The sequence below is a fragment of the Nansenia antarctica genome (assembly GCF_963989245.1).
Source record: "Nansenia antarctica genome assembly, chromosome: 11".
NCBI lineage: Eukaryota > Metazoa > Chordata > Actinopteri > Argentiniformes > Microstomatidae > Nansenia > Nansenia antarctica.
In genome coordinates, this window is record NC_137681.1 from 5,135,479 (window position 1) to 5,156,662 (window position 21,184).

The following is a 21,184-nucleotide window of genomic DNA, read 5'->3' on the forward strand; positions in this document are numbered from 1 at the left end:
CACACACACACACACACACACACACACACACACACACACACACTTGCACCTACACAGATTGCAAGGTCACACACACACAAACGCAGGTCCACAGCTGTTTACCATTTACAGAAATAATGTTGGTTTGTTCTTGAACAATTGTAAACTAAATGTTTATGCTGATGAAGAATACCCATCTCTTCAGGCTACATCTAGACTGTCCCTCCTAAAGACCTCTTCATCCCCCTATACTACCCTCTCCTGTACAGTCCCTCCTAAAGACCTCTTCATCCCCACTACCCCCCTGTACAGTTTCTCTACTGTAAATGTAAAAAAGAAAAGTAAGTCACTTTGGATAAAGCTGTCTGCTAAATGTCTAAAATGAAAATGTAATGCATGCAAGTGACTTTGAATAAACGTGAAAAGAGACTATACAACAGATCCCCATTTTCAGTGAATTAGGCCAGTTGATAAATGTACTTTATCAATGATAATTCATGCATGTATGCATCATTTCAGATCATCTCTCTGATCAGGCATTTCATGCAAGTAGGGACCTCCAACCCACTGGCACACCACACCAAAGAGCCGGTTTCAAGGGATGTGGCATTCTTCATACTCTGATCAACCACAATGAGGGTGAGACTTCCTCAAAAAAAGGTCCAGGAAACAGCAGCAGAGATTCAGATTCAGATTCAGATTCAGATAACATTTATTGCCATTATGCTTGACACATGTAGGAATTTGCTTTGGCATTTACAGAAGGTGCATTTATGCTTTTTTCACATATACATGAACAAAACAAGTACAAATACAAATGCAAAGACAGGCAAAAACAGGACAACACAGGACAGACAGTGCATGAATAGTGCTGTATATAAAGTGCAGTGCAGAGTTATTCAAGGTCCAGTGCATGTTCAGTCCTGGGCAGACTTGGCGGCGGGGGGGAGGGGGAAGCCAGAGTCATTTAGCAGCCTGGCGGCTGAGGGGAAGAAACTGAGCCTGTGGCGGGCCTTTAATGTCTTAGGCAGCCGCAACCTTCTTCCAGAGGGAAGCAGGGTGAGGAGGCCGTGGCCGGGGTGGAAGGGGTCTGCCATGATCTTCCTTGCCCTCTTCAGAGCCCTGGTGTCATGCAGGGAGTTGAGGGAGGGCAAGGGACAGCCGATCACCCTCTCTGCTGAACGTATCACCCGCTGCAACTTGGCCTTGTCCTTGGTCGTTGCAGCAGGGAACCAGGTGATGATGGAGTGGGTGAGGATGGACTCTATGATGGCCGTGTAAAACTGGACCATCATGGACCTCGGCAGCCTGAATTTCCTCAGCTGCCGGAGGAAGAACATCCTCTTCTGGGCCTTCTTCGTGAGGGCCTCGGTGTTCCGCTCCCACTTAAGGTCCCGGGAGATGGTCATGCCTAGAAAGCGGCATGACTCCACGGAGGCCACCGGGGTACCTCCCAGCGTGATGGGAGGGGGCAGGGCTGCTTTCCTACGGAAGTCCACCACCATCTCCACTGTTTTTAGAGCATTGAGCTCCAGATTGTTAAAACTGCACCAGCTCTGCAGCCCCTCGATTTCACCCCTGTAGGCAGATTCGTCCCCCCTGGATAGCAGCAGATAGCAGCAGAGATAGCAGCAGTGTAGCGACTAAACAACGTACAGTGGATGGCTGACATGATGGCCTTTGGAGAGGTAGTCTACACTGCGCTGGAGGTGCTGATCGCTATCGCCTGTTGTTTGGGTAACGTGCTGGTGATCTGGGCAGTGTGGTCGATCAGCGGTCGACGGCAGCCGGCCTTCTGCTTCATGGTGTCTCTGGCCGTAGCTGATTTTCTGGTCGGTTCTGTGACGATCCCCATGGCCGTGGTGGTGGAGGGACGGGTTAAGACCCCGTTCAAGGTTTGCCTCTTCATCAGCAGCGTCCGCATCGTCTTGTCCGTGGCCTCGATCCTGTCTCTGCTGGTTATCGCTGTGGATCGCTTCCTCCGTGTCCTCATCCCTCTCAGGTGAACTGTTGTTTTTTGGGGTTTTGTTTTGTTTTCTATTATACCTTTACCAGGTGAAAAAAGAAATCTGGTAAAATCAGGTAAAAATCTATTTTCCAAGAGAGACCTATCCTGCCAAGAGGGCAGCATATATAGACAGATACATTCAGGTTCCAGACATACAGTATAAAACAATGAACACAAGGCAGTATCAGGACTGCATAGGTGGCTGCGTTAAGTACAGAGACCCTCTCTAGTACTTCCCCGGTCAAGGTCCTTGTGGCATCCAATGAGATCAGTTTAAGTTTTGCCAGGTTTAAGCACCAAATGTGTACAGTATTTGACTGGTATCAATATACCATCAATCCAATGTTATTTATTAACTTTGTAGCATTTTTTAACATAATTAATAGCTATCAATAATAATAATAATAATAATAATAATAATAATAATAATAATTCCTGTCAATTTGATCATATCAAGTGATTGTTCATAAATGGAGATTTTGGGGTATTTTCAATTAGTGTTGGTAGGGGGGGATATACTGTATGTACGACTGCAATTTGTTGATGGACCTACCTGTCAGCCACTCTCTCTATAGGAAAAACTGCCCCGGTATGAATAGAACTAAAGGCCCCATGATATATGAGGACTTTGTTCTGGCTGATGGAAAGACCCACAGTGCCATGGGCAAGGTGCAGCTACTGTACAACTGGCACGACCACCTGTGGACCCTGGAGACATTCATTCTGGCTGATGAAGATCTATCCTTCGCTAGCATCCTGGGACTTGACTTTCTCACAAAGACGTCTACTATCATCGACCTTGGAGCCAATGTTTATGGGGTGAAGACTCCTAACGGATACAGACACTACCCCTTCATCTCCCTCGGAGAGGTGGAGGCAAGGAACAAGGCCATCCCAGCCAGTCTGTACATGGCTGTTCCCTCATCAACATCCTTTCGAAGAGGGGAGCTCATACTACCAGGCTTCTTCCCCCAGACCTGCTCTGACCATACTCCAGAGGTCCACGCAGTGCTACAGGCATGGCCTACAGTCTGTTCTGGGAATCTGGGGAAGACCAGGGTTGAGGAGCACAGAATCATCACCACTGATGAGGTGCCAGTGCGCTGCAAGGCCTACAGAGTATCCCCTCACACGAGACAGATCATTGAAAATGAAGTTGAGAAGATGCTTAGGGATGGCATTATAGAGCCTTCACAGTCGGCGTGGGGTGCCCCAGTGGTACTGGTGGCCAAGCCAGATGGCTCGAAGAGATTCTGTGTCGACTACAGAAGAGTAAACGCAAAAACCCATTCTGACGCCTACCCAATGCCCCTGATCCACGAAGTGTTGGAGTCCATGCACTCCGCAGCCATCTTCAGCACCTTGGATCTGAAGTCAGGTTACTGGCAGGTGTCGATGGCAAGGGAAAGCAAAGCCAAGACAGCGGTCATCACCCCAATGGGGCTCTACCAATTCAACTGCATGCCATTTGGATTGAAGAACGCTGGCGCGACGTTCCAGCGCTTGATGGAGAAGGTTCTGGGGGAGTTGGTAGGGAAGATGTGCTTTGTTTACATCGATGATGTCATCGTGTTCTCTTCAACCCCTGAACAACATGAGAAGGACCTGCACAAGGTAATGGAGAAACTCTTAGAAACTTCTTCAGCAGGCAGCTGAAATTCCTCAGGCACGTGGTCTCAGGAGCAGGAGTCAAGGTGGATCCAGACAAGACCGACGCGGTGACTAACTATCCAACTCCAACCAACATCAAATCACTGCAACGGTTCCTCGGCTTGCTGGGCTGGTATCACAAGTTCATAGCCCATTTTGCGGACCTAGCTGCCCCGTTGAACAGACTGAAAAGGAAGGATGTGGAGTGGGACTGGACAGACGAGTGTCAACAAAGCTGTGAACAGTTGAAGAAGGCTCTAGTGAATGCTCCTGTCCTGGTACAGCCCAATCATGCCCTTCCATTCCATGTTCAGACAGACGCGAGCGATGTCGGACTGGGGGCGGTTCTCTCTCAACCGACGGAAGATGGAGAAAGAGTGATAGCCTATGCATCACGTGGAATCCGAGGAGCTGAGTGCAACTACTCCACCTCAGAGAAGGAATGTTTTGTTGTGGTGTGTGGGCTGTGGAGAAGTGGCGACACTACCTTGAGGGAACCGAGTTTGAGGTGTTTACCGACCATGCTGCACTGACTTGGGCATTCAATTGCCCAAAGACCACCTCTCGGCTAACTCGATGGACGTTACGTCTCCAGCAGTTCCAGTTCAACGTGCATTACCGGAAAGGCCTTCAGAACATAGTACCAGATGCTTTATCCGATGGGCGGAAACTGATGGCCGCTGGAATATACAAGACTGTCCGGAGGGTCTTGGACAGGAGTGGGTGGTACTACATGGCCACGGAGTGCCTGCAGTGCCCCTCCTGCCAGAAGAAGATGGCGGGCTGGTCGCAGGACATCTTGGAGCAGCTGGACATCGCTCACCGAGCGCAATTCCCAGCTGTTCTCACGTACAGGTATGTCACTTTGAGTCATTCAACATTTACTCAACAATGCTTTGTTGTTGTTCTTCTTAACTGTATTTCTGTTTGTATTGTCTGTACACTCTCTGTTTCCACCCCAGGTTGTCCTGCGACAAGGCTGTGATTGGCATGATAAAGGAGCGCACCCTGGGCAACGGTGTGGCTCGCCTCCGTGCCTCCCTGGTGGAGCAGCACTCCGGGGAGTGGATGGCGCGGTCGATCGAGTACCTCTCTGTGCTCCGCAAGCTGAGGGCACCTGGAGCGGCACCAAAGGAGGTGAGGCTGGTGGTGACAGGCTCAGTCCCCTAGGAGAGATGGAGTCTCTCCCCTGGAGAAAGAGAGAGAGAGAACAGATGGTACCGGTATCTCGCTAGAATATCTATGGCTGCGGTCGTCCATTTACGTTGCAATTTAATTGATCAAAAGATAACATCAATCTCTTTCGTATAAATGAAAATGAGCGTCGATACCAGGGTTTCCGTTAACCGGTAATTCCCGGACTTTGTCCGGTAAAATTTGTCGAAGTTCGACAAATTGAAAACTCGTCGGACAAAATGTCCGGTGAAAATAATTCCCTCTAAGCACAATTTGAATACAATTCGCTAAAGTTCACATTTTGTATTCAAATTGGCTTTGGGCCACCATTCTCAGCTGAGCACCAAACACACACACACACAACACTATAGGCTAACCAAAGGGGGGCGGGTCCTTCTCTCTCGGGCAGTGCCGCGCGTGCACGAGTGTGTGTGTGTCCGGTGCCCAGCTGAAAATGGTGGCCCGAAGCGGAAAGCCTTAACTTTATCGCACAATAACAAGGATAACAAACGAAACGGACAACATTTACACTAAGATGGAGACAAACTTCAGCGATATGATCTAACAGCCGGTTTTCAGGACGACATACAGACCCGTATGAGCTTACAGGGCTATCCCCTAAGTATGATTTGACAGGCAGCTAAACGAAATGCCTTCCCAACCAGCGAGACCTGGGGGGTGTTCTATCAACGTCGCCAAAGGAAAACCTAGGCCTACTTCGCCAAGTCCCGCGAGACTCTTAAAAAGATCCAGGCATATCTTGATAGATCTCGCGAGACTTGTCAAAACAAGCCCAGACTTTCCTCCAGCGACGTCGATGGAACACCCCCCTGGTTATAGAAATGACGTTGTTTTATTGATAAAAATTTAAAAAAGGGTAAAACTGGAAAGAGAAAATAGAAAACTCACATTAATCCCAAACAATTTAACAAACTTCAGTTAACGTAATGTGGAGTCCGTTCATTGATCGATGCTGTCTGTTCAGTTCCCAGTGAGGCGCCCGTTCAGCGCTGGACCCGTTCAGCGCTGGATTTGACGCATGGCATAGCGCGCATGCGTCAAATCATGTTATATTATTATATAGCTCGCATCTAATCGTATCGGATGAGAAATAGACATTAAATGGCATATATAGGCCGCTACACAACAGTAATCACCGCGACAAACAGCTATTAGATTTGAAGAAAAAAAAATATGATTTTGGAAAAAAAAAAAAATATTATATTTTAATATGATGACCGGAATATATCACGTTTGTCCGGTAAATCGAATTCTTCCCGGACACGATGTCCGACGGCAAATTTTTCTAACGGAAACCCTGGTCGATACAACATAATGTATGTAAACAATGTTTTGGCTCAATAAAAAACATTTGAAATAAAAGATATCGTCTCACTATTACTGCTAATACTGGCTTAAACTACTAGTTGTAATTTATATTAGGCGTTATTTGTGTTTTTACCAGCAGTTTACCGTTGGTAGCTATGTAGTAGATAGATTAGTAAGGAGTAAGGAATAAATGGCGCTGGGCATGGATAGAGGAGAGTAGTGACGGGAAGCCTTATGGGACGTGGTGCCTCAAACTGAGGGAGCCGGGTGCTTGTTTCTGTACGCCGTGCTCAAAGAAACTCGTCTACGGCTGTATAGTATATACTATAGTATATATATATATATATATATATATATATAGTATAGTATAGTATATAGTATAGTAGTGGGAAGAAGGTTATTGCTCGACATGCCTCAGATCCCGGTCACCAAGCTTCGGTTCGAGCGCTTGCTCATACAACAACCTTGCCGGGAGCGACGGCTACAGGTAGCCTACCACTTCATCTCCAATGACCGACCGTGTTTGCGAGCAAAAGATCAGAGTGTGCGCGTTTATATTTTTATATTTTTATTTTGTATTGAGTATAAAACAGTATTAATGCATTTTAACATTGAGACATATATTTTGTATTGACTATAAAATAGTATTAATGCATTTAAACATTGAGACAAGAAGCCAAGAAAAAGTTTCAGGCACAGGATTTTTTCCCACTTTAAGCCCTGCCAATGTCTTCGACGACGAGGTCCTGCAAACACAGCGAGACCTATGCAATGCAGCTAATGGGAATTGTAGAGGAATTGAAAAAAATCAGAAGAGTTCTCACTCATTTGAATAATTCCATCATTGAAAGCCTGCAGTCCTGTGGTTAGTTTGCGAGTTATAATTTATATAATAATAATTTATACTATTTATTCTATCGTAACCTTAGCAACACTAAGGTTGTTATGACTGTGTGGTGATAAGCAGAGGGGAGTAGTAAGGAGACATATATGAGGTGAAGATGAACCGAATGGGGAGACCGCTTTTTATGAAAACTTATGGGAAGAAATCCCGTAAGATCGAAGCGTGGGTTTCCCCTGACAACCGAAAACTCATTCCCAGAGGGTTGAGAATAAAAAAGTTTCCATCCTTTGGCCAAGACAACCCAGATTTCAAACAGAAATGGGAAGCAATTTTAAACAAGTGTTCACTTGATCTGATCCTATCCTACTATTGATTACAGAATCTAAAAAACAGAAAGAGGCTCTTAGTGCAGAGATTGACACAATCAAAGCTGACATTGAACTTGTGGCCTCAGCAGATCAGAAACTTCACTTTGACAACACAATGAAGGAGAACATTGACAAATTGCATTCTTTTTTGAAACGCAAGAAATTGGAAAAGTTTCACAGGGACAATGAGGACTACAAGGGAGGCAGGTCTGTCTACACCTGGACACACAGCCACACAGCATCAGGGCCCCACCCCAAACACAACCGTGCTAGGTCAGTGTCTTTCAACTTGCCCAGCAGTGATGATGAGGACCTCCCCAATCGCCAGGAAAACAACTCAACATATTTTTTAGACGGGCCACACATAGCGGGGAGAGGAAGAGGAAAACGCGGAGGGGGAGAAGGAAAAAGACCACCCTACCACCAACAAGCCTACCATCTGCGCTCCCAGTCACGCCCACGGACGCGCTCTGGCTCCCGGACTCTGACACGATCATGAACCTCTCAGATACGGCCCTCTCCAAAGAATGCATCTCAGCTTTGTCAAAAGGTTTGTCATTCGCTCCCACCTACAGTGCTAATCAGTTTCAAACAAAAGTTGATCTTTTCAAATTCTATAGGAACTTACACTTAAAGGTGTGGTATAAGCAGAGCCCTTATAACATTGCTGACAGGTCTACATCCACTGAGCAGAGTTCTACACCCAGTCCTTTGTTCAGACCAAAGTCTACATTTCACCCTATGACCAACAATGCGACGGCAACCAACGACTTGGTTGAGGGTGATAGGATGGACTTCACTGAGTGTTACACAGACACCGTTTCCAGCGTTGCTGCGGCAGTGCGCACAGGTGACCGGGGCCTGGTGCGTTCTCTGATCCAGAGGGGCCTCAGCGTGGACATTAGAGACATCCGTGGCTGGAACGCACTCCACGAAGCTGCGGCGCTCGGTGCAACGGCGTGTGTACGTGTGCTACTCAGGGCTGCAGCAGGTTCCTCCCGCGGTCATTGTGACTATGTTGCCTCTGTAACACACAAGGGTGAGTCTGCTCTGTACCTGGCCTCACAACATGGACACCTAGGAGTGGTCAGGCTCCTCCTCAGAGCAGGTGCCAACCTCAACCAGCCAACCACTGACCTGTCCTGTCCTCTCTACACAGCTGTAGATGGTGGGCATAAGGAGGTTGTACAGTTGCTGGTCAGGAAGGGGGCAGAGGTCAATGGAACACACGATTCAAGATGGACCTGCTGTCACCAAGCTGCCTACAAGGGTTACAGGGAGATTGTGTGTATCCTGGCGGGCAAGTGTATTCTTGAAGTGTATGACGACTACAAGATCACACCCTTGTTTGTAGCTGCACGGTACGGACAGCAGGAATGTCTGCAAATCCTCATTGATGCAGGTGCGAATGTTAATGCCCAGGCATTTGACTACTTGGTTACGCCCTTGATGGTAGCCTCTCAAGGAGGGCATGAGGGTTGTGTGGATGTTCTCCTCACCCACGGTGCTGACCCAAACCTAGCCTGCCAGCGCGAATGGCTACGGCTCCCCATCCACGCCGCAGCGCAGTTCGGACACATCAGTATCCTAGCCAAGCTTATTACTGTGACGGATCGTGCATGTGACCGTGGAGAGTCTTCAGTGAGTCCGTTGTACATGGCTGTGTTGACTGGACAGAGCCACGCTGTGGAGCTGCTGCTGAGAGGGCTTCAGCCCAGACGGCCAGAACGCTAACTCTGTCTTTGGCTATGAGTCACCCCTATGCTGCGCCCTCGGACGCAGAGATAACTGTGAATCTGTCCGGTTGTTGTTAGCTGCGGGGGCAAGTTTAAATGAGGAGGTATGGATATATGCCATTTGCACCAAACCCGAGCAGCTGCAGCAAATAATCCAGCAAAGGAGTATCTCCAGACCAGAGCAGTTGAGTAAGAGCATCAACATATCCGGACCAGAGGAGAAGAGCAGAAGCATGTTCACGCCAGAGGAGTTGAGTAAGCTGTTGTATGTGGCGCTGAGCGCAGGCTTACAGACGGCTCTCTACTGGCTTCCCGCTCTATTGCAGGCAGGACTGGAGCCCTCCCTTTTCCTGCAGCCCATCAGGCTGAAGAAGGCGGATCCTGAGGTGCTAAGTTACTTCCTGGAGTTTCAGAATTGGTCGACTCTGCCGCGGCCGCTATTAGACATACTTGACCAGCGACGGACACAGAACACCTGGACTCCACGCTCACACCAAGTGTCTCTGCCCTCTCTCTCTCACCTCTGCAGGCTCCAGATCAGGGTGATGTTGGGCTCTGAGACTCTGATGCAGACAGCTGTAGTCCAGCAGCTCCCTCTGCCCCCTCCACTACAGACATACCTCCAGTTTACAGACATCCTACCACCCTCACAAACATGTTTGCACCCCCACCCTTAGAGGCATCCTCATGTCCCAGAGGTGCCTGTAATCGGGCCCCTATTATAGGGGATGTACGCAAACATAAGATTCAGCTTATGTCATGCCAATTTGACGTCATTCAGTTTGTCACGCCTACAGTTTCAGTTTAATCCAGTTTACAGAAATTTAAATAAAAAATGTTTTAAAAAATAAATAAAATGTTAGCAGTAAAAAATAAAAATAAAAACTAAGAAACCATGACAATGCATGTCTTAATGCCTTCACCAAAAAAGTGTCCCATGATGTAGACAAGTTGTTTGACAACAGGAAAAAATCACACATGAACAATCTAACCAGAGAAGAAAGTAATGCCATTAAATTGTTGTCTGATAATGAAAATGTGATTGTTCGCAGTGCTGATAAAGGAGGTGCTGTTGTGGTATGGGGGAGAGAAAAATATGAACTGGAGGCCTACAGACAACTCAACGATGCAGAATACTATTCCCCACTATCTTCCAACCCATTGGAGAAGATGAAATGTGAGTTGAGAGTCATTGTTGATCATGATATGGAGGAAGAGTGGATATCTAAGCAGGAATGTGACTACCTTCTACCTGCCTTTCCTAGGTTGGCTGTTTTTTACATGCTGCCCAAGGTCCACAAGGATGCCACCAACCCTCCAGGAAGGCCCATTATCAGCAACAATGATACCATCTCAGAGCCGGCATCAAAGTATGTTGATCACTACATCAAGCCTTTTGTATCCAATCTACCCTCTTTTCTCCAAGATACCACTCACACACTCAACAAGCTAAACACTCTCACAGAGCTGGACTCATGCTACATGGTCTGTATGGATGTTGAATCCTTGTACAGTAATATCGTCCACCGTGAAGGGTTGGAGGCCCTGAAACACTATCTCCAGAGTAGGCCAGATGAAATGATGCCCCCTACTGACTTCCTGATCCAACTGACAGAGTGGACTTTAAACAATAATGTTTTCTTCTTCCAGGACAAACTCTACCGGCAACAGAAAGGAACTGCCATGGGTGCTTGCTTCGCCCCCAACTACGCCAACCTATATCTGGGACTGTGGGAAGAGAACTTTATACTCAGCACTGCAAACCCCTTTCATAATATGATTAAATGGTATGGCAGATACATTGATGACATTTTATTGTTTTTTTCTGGGTCAGAAGAAGAATTGCTACTGTTCCCCAAGTATGTCAACTCCACAAATGAGAACATCAGATTGAGTATTGATTACAGTCAAACAGAAATTAATTTCCTTGATTTAAAAATCATCAAAACTGACAAAGGGTCACTTCATACCACTATTTACAGAAAGACCACAGACCGCAACACCATCCTTAGAGCGGATAGTTTTCACCCCTCCAGCTTGATCAAAAATATACCAGGGCATTTCCAAAGGCTGCGGCGCATCTGTGACAGGAAAGAGGATTTTGAGGAAAAGGCATGTGATATGCATCTAGAGGGGGAGAGACAGAATATTGTTAACTCGAGTCGAAGATTAAAGTTGTGCTTTATCTCCCTCTACAGCACAGCAGACTTTCAAGGACGTAATAAGGACATCAAAGTTGCCCAACCGGAGCCCAAATACGGAGGCCACCTTCCCGTTTGTGTGATTTAGCCTCGGCCCGCTCCTCTCCCGGGCAGACAGACAGAAGGGAACGTGTTTTTGTTGTTGTTCTGCTACAGTCTGTCTGTCTGAATAGCCTCTTCAGCTTGTGTCCCTTCCTCCACCTCCGCCTAATGGACACGAAACCATGACAACGCTCCGGCAATTACGAGAAAGCCGCAGCTGAAATTTGAGTTTTCGTTTTTTCCCCCTCATCATCCGTGTATATACTGTATATAAACCCCTCAAAAAAAGTTTGGAAACGTTATTTCAGTCGATTATTTCTCCCCTTTAATAATACCAACTGGTATTGTGTTTTATATCGTTGGAAAGCCTGATTATTCACCCTTACAACGAGGTACAACTTGTAAGGATCATGCATTCGTGGAATGAGTAACACAGCCAAACGTGTGGGTAGCGGGCCAATTTTTTTTGCCAAAATCCCCTGCAATATTCTTCTGTTGGTATTCACTCTCGTGAGGGGAAAATGTTTCTGAAAGTTCTTCCAGAACAAACTTCTCAAACTGTGAAACACTGAGGCATCCGGGCGTCATATTTCTATAACGCTTTTTTTTAATTGTGGAGCCCTGTATAGCTCATTAAGCTGATGATATGTGAAGAAATGTAATTGAAAAACATCCATCCGCCAGGTGAAAGCCCCGAGCGCGTCTCGACGTTTCGCAGAGCACCTCGGGAAACCATCCGGTTGATTTAAAAGTATCGTATCGTTCGCACCGTTTAAGGAACTCGACTCAACGATATGACTTGGGGAAGAAAAAAAGAGCCGCCCCTGTTGAATTACTCCCATCATAACAGAGAACACATTAAAACACATAACCTTGCAGATAAATCACGTTGAGTACCCCAAAACTGTTTTGGTCTTTTATTGTTATCTGTAGCATGGCTGAGGGGCAAACTGGAGCGGATTCTCTCTCTCTATCTCTCACACACACAGAGACACAGACACACAGACACACAGAGACACAGAGACACGCACAGACACACACAGACACAGACACAGACACACACACACACAAACACAAACGCCCTGTCCGTCCATCTCAGTCTCTCTCTCTCTCTCTCTCTCTCTCTCTCTCTCTCTCTCTCTCTCTCCTTCCCTCCCTCTCTCCCTACCTCCCTACCTCCCTCTGTCCCTCTGTCCCTCTCTCTCTCCCTCATATTCAGTTACAATATCCTTGTTTACGTGTAATACATCTCCGCTGGGGAAAGGATTCCTCAAGTATTCCTAATATAGCCTAAGCACTTTGAGCTGCAACGTTTGCAGGAAAAGTGCTATACAAATAAACTTTTTTATTATTAATATGGGTTTGCTGACCTCTATACAAAATGGACCCTGGCTATGGTCTGTGATTAGGGATGGGACGATTATCGTGTTTATCGTTAATCGCGATAAAAACACCCGCGATAACTTTATCTTGGAGAATTGTAATAAGTTGAATAATCGTCATAATCGTTTTGTTTTTTGTTTTTGTTTTTTGGGTGAATTATTATTTTTAAATGACTGGACTTTTTAAATAGGCACTACCTTTTATAAACACTGCTTTGTCTGTCTGTTTTTATTGTATGTATTAATGTATGTGACCTATGCGTGTTTTTTTTGGGGGGGTTAATATTTCACAGTGTTTCACAGAGACATGTACACAACAGGACATAACAACAACAACTAGTATCCGTGGGGGAGGTTATTGTCCCATTAATAGTAGAAAACTAGTTTTGCACTTTGTTATGCAGTACATTGTCCATAAACAGAAAATGTTTAAAAACAAAACAAAAACAAAAAAACAGGGGGGGGAGGAGGCCATGTCACATATCAGAAATAAACAGAAAAGAAAATGACACAACAAATGCCATAATATATGGGGGGATCACCCCCATCGGAGACAGCATCCATGTCTTACAGTCCTAAACACAGCGGCAGCACAACACCAGCACAGTAAATAATATTGTGACCCATACATTGTAGATCTGTTACACATTAGTCTTGTGTACTTTCTTGAGTGTAATCCACCAAACCTTTCATTACAATGGCAGCCAGTCTGGTACCAATATAATCTAAGAACGGAGACCAAATCTTATAGAATGTCTTTATCTTACACTTAGACCTATATGTCAGATATTCCATAGGAATCATATCAAAAATTACCTTGTGCCATCCAGCTATTGTAGGCGGTTTGCAGTCTATCCATTTCAGCAATATATTTTTCCTTGCACAAAAAGTGAGGATACACAGAAGTCTTTTGGAATGCATGCTTTTAAGTTGTTTGTCTGGCAACCCAAACAATAGACACATGGGGTCCTTATCCAATGTAACATCTAGAATTAGATGAATTTTATCCACTATACCTTTCCAGTAATCATCTATATATCTACAAGTCCAAACACAATGAACAAAGCTCCCAACCTCGGTAATACACTTTGTACACATTTCCGATTTGTTATGATCCATTTTATGTCTAAGTTGGGGAGTAATCTGCAAACGTTGTAGTAGTCTAAATTGCGTTTCCTTCGTCCTATTACAGATTGAGATGTCGTTTGCCGATTGCCATATTAGTGACCAAGTTGCTTCATCAGTATTAATGTTCAGGTCATTATTCCAGTCTTTGGGCGTAAATGCAGGTTTGCCTTTATCATATTTCGAAAGTGCTCTATACCCAAGCCCCAGAATGCCTCTCGTCTTTCCAGCAGAGACTATCTCCTCCAGCGGAGAGGGTTGGTGACAGAGGCCAGTGTCTTTTTGGCTATTTAAAAAACTTCGTATCTGAAGGTATCTGAAAAACTCATTTCGTGGTAGGTCATATTTCTTACATAATTGGTCAAATGAAAGTAGTATTTCCGTATCATATAAATGTCCGATAGTAACCATCCCTTTGCTGTCCCACCGCTTGAAACCCCTATCCGTGGCACCAGGGGAGAAGTCTATGTTGCCCCAAACTGGCGAGAGGGAGGATGTCATAATCGTATGTTATAAATAAATAGTAATATAATTGAGATTTCTCACATTTGCACTTTAACCTATCTTGAAGCTTTCAAGTCTCTAAGCCACAAGGCTAGCACTCAGTTTGATGACAGAAAAGTGTCAGTGTTCAAGTTTTGTTTGACAGTATTTTTTTCCTTTATTTATGCAGTGATACCTTATAATGTATCATTACCTTATTTAAGATTTTATTAAAGATTTTTATTTTTGTCAAGCTGTTTTTAAAATGATGTTAATGTTATTAACATGATTCAATAAAAATACAACAAAATCTAAGTTAAAGTGATTACAGTGTGTTTTATTGGCATTCTAAAAAAAAGTTTTTTTTTTTTTTTTTTTTTTTTAAATTCTCGCGATAATATCGTGGATCGCGATTATTTTGCCCACGATAATCGTGACATGACATTTTCTAATCGTCCCACCCCTATCTGTGATGTAACAATGACCAAAGTTAGAATTCTTCAGTCATTAAGGATGTCACCATGTGATGTCATAACAGTGTAGAACATGCAGCTGGGGTTCTAGAATCCAGCTGCAGTACACATTTCAGGTTCATTTACCTGTCATTCCTCTGTGAAGAGCTTGATAGATAGATTAGTTATTCGTTCTTCTCACAGTTTTTCTCCAACTCTCGCTATCCGAAAGTCACCGCATGGACACTTGGTAATTAGTCCTCACTAGGCCTGGAAGAATAGAACCAGGCTGCTTTATCTACTCACTTAGCCCAGCAGAGAGACACTATGATGGGCATTGACACTTAGTAATTAGGCCTCACTAGGCCTGGAAGAATAGAACCAGGCTGCTTTAGCTGCACACTTAGCCCAGCAGAGAGACACTATGATGCTCTCACTCTATGCCTCTGCGGAGTCTCGCAAAGAGCGAGAGTTCACTAACGTGTACGTCAAGAACTTTGGGGAGGATATGGACGACCGACGCCTGAAGGAGAGGTTTGAGAGATTCGGACCGGCCCTGAGCGTCCGGGTCATGACTGATGGCGCTGGTAGATCCGTGGGTTTTGGATTCGTCAACTTCGAGAGGCACGAGAACGCCAAGAGGGCCGTCGAGGAGATGAACGGCCAGGAGATAAACGGGAGGCGGGTCTACGTGGGCCGGGCCCAGAAGAGAGGAGAGCGCCAGGCTGTCCTGAAGAGCCAGTTTGAGCAACTGAACCAGGGCCACAGGACCACATACCAGGTGTGTGTTTATGAAGGAAACAATGTGACAGCTGCTGGTGAAAAGTAGTCAAAGCAACCAGTAGGCAAAGTCATTTTTCAGATGTGTCATACAATCACAATCCAGAGAAAAAGCTGTTTAAAGAGTTGGTTGTTTTTCACACCTTCACACAGCCAGCTAATGGGCGGTAACACAACCACTCCTCCTCTAGATTGACAGCTGTCAATATCTGTCAGTGTTAGTCACTGGGTGAGATAGCTACAGCTAACATTATTATGTGTATAAGAAAAAGAAGCTGATAGTCTCGGTAAACATTGCTGATGTATTTGAGGTATAAAAACATCTCACTAAACATGCTCTCTCTCTACCAGCAGGGTGTCAACCTGTACGTGAAGAACTTGCACGACCGCTTGGACGACGACCAACTGCACAAAGAGTTCTCCCGCTTCGGAACCATCACCAGCGCGAAGGTGATGATGACGGAGGAAGGACGCAGCAAGGGATTCGGCTTCGTGTGCTTCTCCTCCCCCGAGGCGGCCACCAAGGCCGTGACCGAGATGAACGGCCGCATCGTGGCCAACAAGCCCCTGTACGTGGCCCTGGCCCAGCGCAAGGAGGAGCGGCAGGCTCTCAGAACCAACCAGAACATGGCACAGAGGATGGCCAGCGTCTGCGCCGTTCCCAACCCAGACTTCCTACCTAACTTACCCTACCAGGTTGCTCCCCCACCTGGACTCTTCATGGCTTCTGCCATTCCACAGACCCAGGACTGTGGAACCGCCCAATACTCCTCAGCTCAGCTGGGACCCACTCATCGCTTGGCTACCTTCGAACCTGAGGCGAAACCTCAGCACTTCCAGAACACGCCCGACGACACCACCACGTCTCCATGGGCTACCGGGCCTCAGACCTTCGAGGCTATGAAGGCCACACCCTCCCAGGTGCCCCGTAGGTGGACGTCTCAGCACATAGGTCAGTTTATTTAGTGAAGCAACCCTGCGCATAGCAGGGTTCCCACGGGTCCTTGAAATCCTTGAAAGTTGTTTGTGAATTTGAGAAAAAGAAATCAAGGTCTTAAAAGTTTTGGGAAAATAGACATGGGTCATTGAATGTGCTTGAATTTCCCCCCCCCCCCCCTCTCTCTCTCTCTCTAAAAAAATAATGTTTTACTCAGCTCGTCAACTACTTCTGTCTCAAACTATGCCGTGTTGAGTCCTTGAATTTGAGGGAATCGAGTCTTGAAAGTCCTTGAAAGGTGCTTGAATGGGATGTTTCAGAAGGTGTGGGGACCCCTGACATAGAGACAAGAGCACTATCCAAACATTTGCCATAAATATCCCTTTGGTTATGCTTATCTTCCCCTCTCAGCTACCCAGGCCTTGAGAAAGCACCCTGCCGTTGCAGATGGTGATCCAGCTATGGCACGGCTGCACGCTGTGCCCCAGAACAAGTCCACAGCTGGTGTACACCACCGCCAGCAGCACACGGCTCCCCAGCCACAGGTCCCCGTGCAGCAGCCTGCTGTCCATGTCCAGGACCAGGAGACACTGACTGCCTCCATATTGGCCATGATGGCTACAGTTCCCCATGAGGACCAGAAGCAGATGACAGGTGAGTCTATTTGTTTGTTTCTATGCCAGCAGCACACGGCTCCCCAGCCACAGGTCCCCGTGCAGCAGCCTGCTGTCCATGTCCATGTCCAGGACCAGGAGACACTGATTGCCTCCATACTGGCCATGATGGCTACAGTTCCCCATGAGGACCAGAAGCAGATGATAGGTGAGTCTATTTGTTTGTTTCTATGGATACCCATTAGCTGTTACAGTTACTGTAGAATTTCTACCTCCTGAAATGATGGCTAGGACTGGTGTTATCAAGCGAAAGGTTCTTTATATACAAATCTGCTGACATGCACTTGTGATCACTTTCAATTCAATAAAACAAGCTGTTAGATATTCACTTTCATATTCTGGACGGTACAATTCGCATTTCTCAAAAACAACAAACTGTCAACTTCTGTGAGACGTCTTGTTGCAAGGCATTCTGGAACCTGCAGTTCTGAAACCCATTCTTTAACTAATACAACAGAAATGTACTTCTTTTTTTTAACTACCTTAACGATAAATAATAACTCTTTTAACTGTCAATCAATCATGTAACATATTAATCAATCTCTTTTAACTGTCAATCGATCAGGTAACCTTTAAAGTTACAACAGTTACTGTTACTGATATTTACTCCCCCCTCCCTCCAGGTGAGCGTCTCTTCCCATCCATCCTCAGCATGCACCCCAGCATCGCCACCGAGGTCACGAGCATGCTGCTGGAGATGGACAACCGTGATCTGCTGCGCCTGCTGGCGTCTCCTGAGGCGCTGCGCTACCAGGTGGATGAAGCGGTCGCTGCGCTGGAGGCCCACTGGGCTGAGGAGGCTGCACAGAAAATTGGCCACTTCCCAGAGTTCCAAGCGGCCCAGAAGAGAGGAGAGCGCCAGGCTGTCCTGAAGAGCCCGTTTGAGCAACTGAACCAGGGCCACAGGACCACATACCAGGTGTGTGTTTATGAAGAAAAAAATGTGACAGCTGCTGGTGAAAAGTAGTCAAAGCAACCAGTAGGCATTTTTCTACTAAACTAAATGTTCTACTAAACTATTTTTCTATGTACTACTAAACTACAGATTGTACGCTTTCGAATGATGTGTCATACAATCCACAATCCAGAGAAAAAGCTGTTTAAAGAGTTGGTTGTTTTTCACACCTTCACACAGCCAGCTAATGGGCGGTAACAATAGCTGGTTAACCCCACCCCCAACCACTCCCCCTCTAGCTGTCAGCTGTCAATATCTGTCAGTGTTAGTCACTGGGTCAGATAGCTACAGCTAACATTATTATGTGTATAAGAAAAATAAGTTGATAGTCTTGGTAAACATTCTTGATGTATTTGAGCAATTCAAAACATCTCACTAAACATGCTCTCTCTCTACCAGCAGGGTGTCAACCTGTACGTGAAGAACTTGCACGACCGCTTGGACGACGACCGACTGCACAAAGAGTTCTCCCGCTTCGGAACCATCACCAGCGCGAAGGTGATGATGACGGAGGAAGGACGCAGCAAAGGCTTCGGCTTCGTGCGCTTCTCCTCCCCCGAGGCGGCCACCAAGGCCGTGACCGAGATGAACGGCCGCATCGTGGCCAACAAGCCCCTGTACGTGGCCCTGGCCCAGCGCAAGGAGGAGCGGCAGGCTCTCAGAACCAACCAGAACATGGCACAGAGGATGGCCAGCGTCTGCGCCATTCCCAACCCAGACTTCCTACCTAACTTACCCTACCAGGTTGCTCCCCCACCTGGACTCTTCATGGCTTCTGCCATTCCACAGACCCAGGACTGTGGAACCGCCCAATACTCCTCAGCTCAGCTGAGACCCACTCATCGCTTGGCTACCTTCGAAGCTTTGACACGGCTGCACGCTGTGCCCCAGAACAAGTCCACAGCTGGTGTACACCACCGCCAGCAGCACACGGCTCCCCAGCCACAGGTCCCCGTGCAGCAGCCTGCTGTCCATGTCCATGTCCAGGACCAGGAGACACTGATTGCCTCCATACTGGCCATGATGGCTACAGTTCCCCATGAGGACCAGAAGCAGATGATAGGTGAGTCTATTTGTTTGTTTCTATGGATACCCATTAGCTGTTACAGTTACTGTAGAACTTCTACCTCCTGAAATGATGGCTAGGACTGGTGTTATCAAGCGAAAGGTTATTTATATACAAATCTGCTGACATGCACTTGTGATCACTTTCAATTCAATAAAACAAGCTGTTAGATATTCACTTTCATATTCTGGACGGTACAATTCGCATTTCTCAAAAACAACAAACTGTCAACTTCTGTGAGACGTCTTGCTGCAAGGCATTCTGGAACCTGCAGTTCTGAAACCCATTCTTTAACTAATACAACAGAAATGTACTTCTTTTTTTTTAACTACCTTAACGATAAATAATAACTATTTTAACTGTCAATCAATCATGTAACATATTAATCAATCTCTTTTAACTGTCAATCGATCAGGTAACCTTTAAAGTTACAACAGTTACTGTTACTGATATTTACTCCCCCCTCCCTCCAGGTGAGCGTCTCTTCCCATCCATCCTCAGCATGCACCCCAGCATCGCCCCCAAGGTCACGGGCATGCTGCTGGAGATGGACAACCGTGATCTGCTGCGCCTGCTGGCGTCTCCTGAGGCGCTGCGCTACCAGGTGGATGAAGCGGTCGCTACGCTGGAGGCCCACTGGGCTGAGGAGGCTGTACAGAAAATTGGCCACTTCCCAGAGTTCCAAGCGGCTAACGCATAAAAAAGGAGACCCGGACTATGAAACAATACCGATTCACCGATGAAATAAAATGTTAGCATTGGAAAAAAAAACGATTACGAAATGAATAAATTATTTCATTAGGAAATTAAATTGATGGACTCGGCTGTGTCTAGAAAAGGGTAAACTGGACCTTGACGATAAAAGTAAAAACCCTGGTTGGACTAGATCAGGGGTGTCCAAACTTTTTTTCATAGAGGGCCACATACAGAAAAATATACTCAAGGCTGGGCCACTCACTAGAGGTGAGGTATCGCCTCACCTCTAATGTATTAAAGTTAATCAAATGTAGGTAAAGTATGCTTGATACCTGAATATGCTTAAAGAAAAACAGCCCATATCATAACTTTCCATTAAATGTTTTTTTCTTTTTTTTTATAAAGACGGCTCATTCTCAAAACAGCAGCCTCAGATTGCTTCTTAGTCAGAGTGATAGAGCTCGTCCCCATATTCAGCATCAACATCAGATAGGAACACTTGAAATATTCTCTGTGGTAGAGCCCTCGTGCTCTAATTATGTTGATAGTTTTCACAACTGTGTTCATCACATCATTAAGCTGGACTGCCTTGGCACAGAGGGCTTCTTGGTGGATGATGAGTGTACAGGGTTTTTCCTGGCTCAAAATGAGGCGGAGGTGGTACCAGTGGTGTTTAACATCGGGGGGGGACCCATGAAGCAGGGCTGTCTGGGGGTCCTTAAACATCAAACACTTAATTTCTTGCATTCTGGTGAATTGATATGCACCAATTTGTGCCCTTTCTGCATCAATTTATGGTGGAAATGTCATTATTTATGTAAAGGAAAACACAATAGGTACTACATTATACATTATTTATAACACTAAGGTTGTTATGACTGTGTGGTGATAAGCAGAGGGGAGTAGTAAGGAGACATATGAGGTGAAGATGAACCGAATGGGGAGACCGCTTTTTATGAAAACTTATGGGAAGAAATCCCGTAAGATCGAAGCGTGGGTTTCCCCTGACAACCGAAAACTGGTGGTAGACACGAGACGGTCTCCATTGATAGGATCAAGTTCCCCCACGTGGACGTTTCCCGGCCATTGGAACTGGCTCAGCCCCCACGCCGTGGCCGCCCCCCCATGCCCCACCCCTTTGCGGAGCCGCCCAGCCCAGGTCCCGGGGGGGGGGGGGGAAGAGTCTGTCAGGACCTACTCCGGAGGTGTCTGGCCAAGAGCCCCAGGGGACGACCCACCTTGGAGGGCATGCTGCTGCACCCCTGGCTGCAGTAACCAAGCTCCACCCCCTCCCCCTGGCT

General features: G+C 46.3%; 1 protein-coding gene and 1 pseudogene across 2 annotated transcripts in view; both read left to right on the plus strand.

The window, feature by feature from the left end:
- The first annotated feature begins 1,649 nt into the window (after positions 1–1,649).
- LOC308167486 (adenosine receptor A1-like) overlaps positions 1,650–21,184 on the plus strand; it is an 85,508-nt pseudogene continuing 65,973 nt past the window's right edge. The window contains exon 1 of the transcript in view: positions 1,650–1,981. The product of the transcript in view is annotated as an adenosine receptor A1-like (transcript). The remainder of the gene's footprint in view (positions 1,982–21,184) is intronic.
- On the plus strand, positions 8,144–9,088 carry LOC308167108 (ankyrin repeat and SOCS box protein 3-like; the record flags this gene model as incomplete). The annotated part of the gene is made up of 1 exon (XM_080541480.1): positions 8,144–9,088. One exon carries the CDS (start codon positions 8,144–8,146, stop codon positions 9,086–9,088), a length of 945 nt encoding a protein of 314 aa, XP_080397606.1.